At 43.5% G+C, this 4,499-nt stretch overlaps 1 protein-coding gene across 1 annotated transcript in view; it reads right to left on the reverse strand.

Moving 5' to 3' along the window:
• Positions 1-4,499, reverse strand: part of LOC118409992 (tumor necrosis factor alpha-induced protein 8-like protein) — a 26,450-nt gene extending 21,951 nt beyond the window's left edge. Inside the window, exon 1 of the mRNA XM_035811438.1 lies at positions 4,271-4,499. Within this exon, the coding sequence (XP_035667331.1) occupies position 4,271 (1 nt within the window). The 5' untranslated portion in view covers positions 4,272-4,499. The remainder of the gene's footprint in view (positions 1-4,270) is intronic.

Consider the following 4,499-nt stretch of genomic DNA (forward strand, 5'->3'; position numbering starts at 1 on the left):
AATAAGCTGAAGCAGATAAAGAGTAAGATGACTGGTGATCAGCAGTGAGCCTCCGATTGGAGGACCAATCAGTCGCTACCTTTCCGGATGACTGATGGACAGACAGATTAGACTGTAAAGGCAGCCGCAGGGTTTCCAAGGATAGGGGTCACCTAAGGGGAGTGGGGAGAGTCTGGGGGTTTGCTGGGCTCTACTGTGGAGAAAGTAGTGACCTCCAAGCAGATCCTACAGTTTGAGTTTGAGTTTATTCTGATCCACAATTAGCCTCATAAGAGGCTATTCTTCCTGTGGTCACATACATATTTACACATTACATACGTACAGTTAAAAACATACAGAGAAATAGAAAGTGAAAATACATAGCAGATGTAACATAATTCCTCATTGTCAATAATTACAGTTCAGTACTTGCTAATTGTTGCTGGTGCTGTTCCACAACTGTGACATCCTGTACAGTAGCCTATTAAAGATAGTATCAAAAGCTGTCAGAGGAGTGAAGCCGGCCTAGGAGCATGTTACTTATAGTCCACCGGAGTGCTCCTAGGCCAGCTTCACTCCTCTGGCAGCTTTTGATACTATCTTAGGATCTGCTTGGAGATTAAGAAAGTTAAGCAGGTACATCCAGTGAGCTACAATAACTTCCATGGACAGACAATTTCATTTTGGTAATCATCCATGAGACAGGAGTGACTTAAGTTAAGTCTATAACAATTAATCTTAAGATTAAACATTTGTAGGGTAGTTTGCCAGTTCAGCCACTTACAATGTAGGTTTGTGACATCAAACTATGAAAAAGATTTATAATGATGTAGTTATACCAGTCAGGGCTCAAAATTCATTTTTGGGATTAGGTGCACTGGTGCACCAAGCTTAAAAAATTGGGTGCACCAAAAAAATTTTGGGTGCACCACTAAAATTTAAGTAGAATATAAAAAAAACAACTTAAAAACAAAACTTAGTTACAAGCTATCAAATTCTTAAACAAGTAACATGACAGACATTTTTATTATCTTTCTAACACTCAGATGTCAAGAATATGATGTATACTAGTATACTTGATATCTTTCCATACATAAACCTAAGAAAATATTTGGGTGCACCCTGTGCACCCACAGAAAAATGATTGGGTGCACAGCTCCAATTCTGGGTGCACCTGGGTGCACATGCACCCAGTATTTCGAGCCCTGCCAGTGGAACAAATCTTACTTTCTGTATCCTTACATCTGCTTGGAGAATACTCCAAGGAGCAATTTGCTCACTTCCACCATTAGATTTACAATGACATAACTCTCAATAGCAGCCCGAAGGAAATCAGGGGACCGACTCCCGATCTGATGTCACAACCGAGGCTGATTGAAAACATCAATACAACTGAAAATCTGATCACTACCTTGGACCACATCCCAGTGGCTATTGGCTATTGTCATCTATGGAACAAGGGATTTCAGCCCGCATTCAAGGGGCCAAGCAGGCAAACATGCTTTTTTCTTTGAGGTGTTATGAGATTTATATTTCAACTTAAAGGCATAATAGGGAAATTATTCGTGAAGCATTAATAATTATTCGTACCTTTAATTCAACCTAGCAAGTTACTAATGCTATCCTGAATTGATCGTTAACGTTAAGCATCATTGACAAATCGTTCGTAACACGAAGTCGAACACTGTATGCCCAAAAATTGTGACAGGGCATCTGTCGCTTTTTGCACACTATAGATATAGTTATGCCAGATACCCTGTGACCATGAGTGCAAAGGAGCAAGCCTTGCTCCCAAAACCTTAAGTATGCCAGCCATCCTGAATTTACCATAAGTAAATAATTGCTGGTCCTCTGAGCAGAGCATTGTCAGTATCCCCCCATGTACACCCTCACGGCCTCTTCAACCCATGATTGGACCAATAGCAATCAATAGAAATAACCTTTTCTTATTGCACCATTTGTCAATGCCACCCTCTTCTGACTGAGATTGAATATCGTACAAGTGACCATTTACATACAGTCAAACTGTACAAGTGACCACCTCTACATAAGGACCAACTGGCCATTGATATACAGTCAAACCTGTACTAGTGACTACCTCTACATAAGGACCACCTGGTCATTGATATACAGTCAAACCTGTACAAGTGACCACCTGTACATAAGGACCACCTGGCCATTGATATACAGTCAAACCTGTACAAGTGACCACCTCTATATAAAGACCACCTGGCCATTGATATACAGTCAAACCTGTACAAGTGACCACCTGTACATAAGGACCACCTGGCCATTGATATACAGTCAAACCTGTACAAGTGACCACCTGTACATAAGGACCACCTGGCCATTGATATACAGTCAAACCTGTACAAGTGACCACCTCTACATAAGGCCCACCTGGCCATTGATATACAGTCAAACCTGTACAAGTGACCACCTCTACATAAGGACCACCTGGCCATTGATATACAGTCAAACCTGTACAAGTGACCACCTCTACATAAGGACCACCTGGCCATTGATATACAGTCAAACCTGTACAAGTGACCACCTCTACATAAGGCCCACCTGGCCATTGATATACAGTCAAACCTGTACTAGTGACCACCTGTACATAAGGACCACCTGGTCATTGATATACAGTCAAACCTGTACTAGTGACCACCTCTACATAAGGACCACCTGGCCATTGATATACAGTCAAACCTGTACTAGTGTCCACCTCTACATAAGGACCACCTAGCCATTGATATACAGTCAAACCTGTACTAGTGACCACCTCTACATAAGGACCCCCTGGCTATTGATATACAGTCAAACCTGTACTAGTGACCACCTCTACATAAGGACCACCTGGCCATTGATATACAGTCAAACCTGTACAAGTAACCACCTCTACATAAGGACCACCTGGTCATTGATATACAGTCAAACCTGTACTAGTGACCACCTCTACATAAGGACCACCTGGTCATTCATATACAGTCAAACCTGTAAGAGTAACAACCTCTACATAAGGACCACCTGGCCATTGATATACAGTCAAACCCGTACAGGTGACCACCTCTACAAAAGGACCACCTGGCCATTGATATACAGTCAAACCTGTACTAGTGACCACCTCTACATGAGGACCACCTGGCCATTGATATACAGTCAAACCTGTACAAGTGACCACCTCTACATAAGGACCACCTGGCCATTGATATAGTCAAACCTGTACTAGTGACCACCTCTACATAATGACCACCTGGTCATTGATATACAGTCAAACCTGTACAAGTGACCACCTCTACATAAGGACCACCTGACCATTGATATACAGTCAAACCCGTACAAGTGACCACGCACCTCTACATGATAAGGACCACCTGGTCATTGATATACAGTCAAACCTGTACAAGTGACCACCTCTACATAAGGACCACCTGGCCATTGATGTACAGTCAAACCTGTACTAGTGACCACCTCTACATAAGGACCACCTGGCCATTGATGTACAGTCAAACCTGTACAAGTGACCACCTCTACATAAAGACCACCTGGCCATTGATATACAGTCAAACCTGTACAAGTGACCACCTCTACATAAGGACCACCTGGCCATTGATATACAGTCAAACCTTGTTACAAGAGATCACCTTTACATAATGGACCACCTGGCTATTGTGACTATTTCTTGGTGATCCCCTAAATAAGCATTAAGAATCCTGTATTAGCGACCACCTGTCCACAAAGGCCAGAATTACCGGTCCCTTGAGCAGTCTACATGCCGGTAGTGTACCACCCTCCCGTACAGCACATATTTGTCTTGTAAACAGAAACCGGGTCCAAACGATTTTCCGCCGACCTGCTAAACGCCTGATGTCAAAAGGCGTGAATTATACCCCTCCATAGAGGCCTAACATGTCCCCTGTCGTGAGCCAGGACAGGGAAACAATCTCACAATCTTTAATCCTCTGTTTACATGTAAACAGATTATCAGCTACCTAACGTTACCATACCCATCCTCTCATGCCAAGAGTAACGTTATGTTGATTTCATTTGCACAATTTCCAAAATCAGGACAGGAGGCCCTCTATCGAACTTGGCCCGTTTTCCCGAACCACCTACTAAATATTTCTTTAAAATATGATATTATAAGGATCTATGCACAGCTTCTCGAGTAATACTGTCAACAAACAGCCAAACACAAACAAAACGGCACCCGAAACATCACAGTCTTGGCGAAGCTACTGTCAGATACTGAAACGCAGTGATAACGGTAACGTTAAATGGTGTTCCTTACTGGCTGACTGTAGCGCCTTTCCCCGGCCCCTCGCCCCAGCAGCTCGCTCCCTTCCCACCACAGCACGGATGTCAGTACGGCTCGCTGCCGACGCCTCCTCCCCACAGAAATGTCCTCACTTCGGGTGTTTTCTATCCGGCAGAAATAGCGGCGCAAAAAATCAATAATCCACGGAACTACCTTCCGGCATGGTCGCCTGAGGCTGGGACATACGGGCACCGCGGGGAAA

Source organism: Branchiostoma floridae, chromosome 2 (genome assembly GCF_000003815.2).
Source record: "Branchiostoma floridae strain S238N-H82 chromosome 2, Bfl_VNyyK, whole genome shotgun sequence".
Classification (NCBI taxonomy): Eukaryota; Metazoa; Chordata; class Leptocardii; order Amphioxiformes; family Branchiostomatidae; genus Branchiostoma; species Branchiostoma floridae.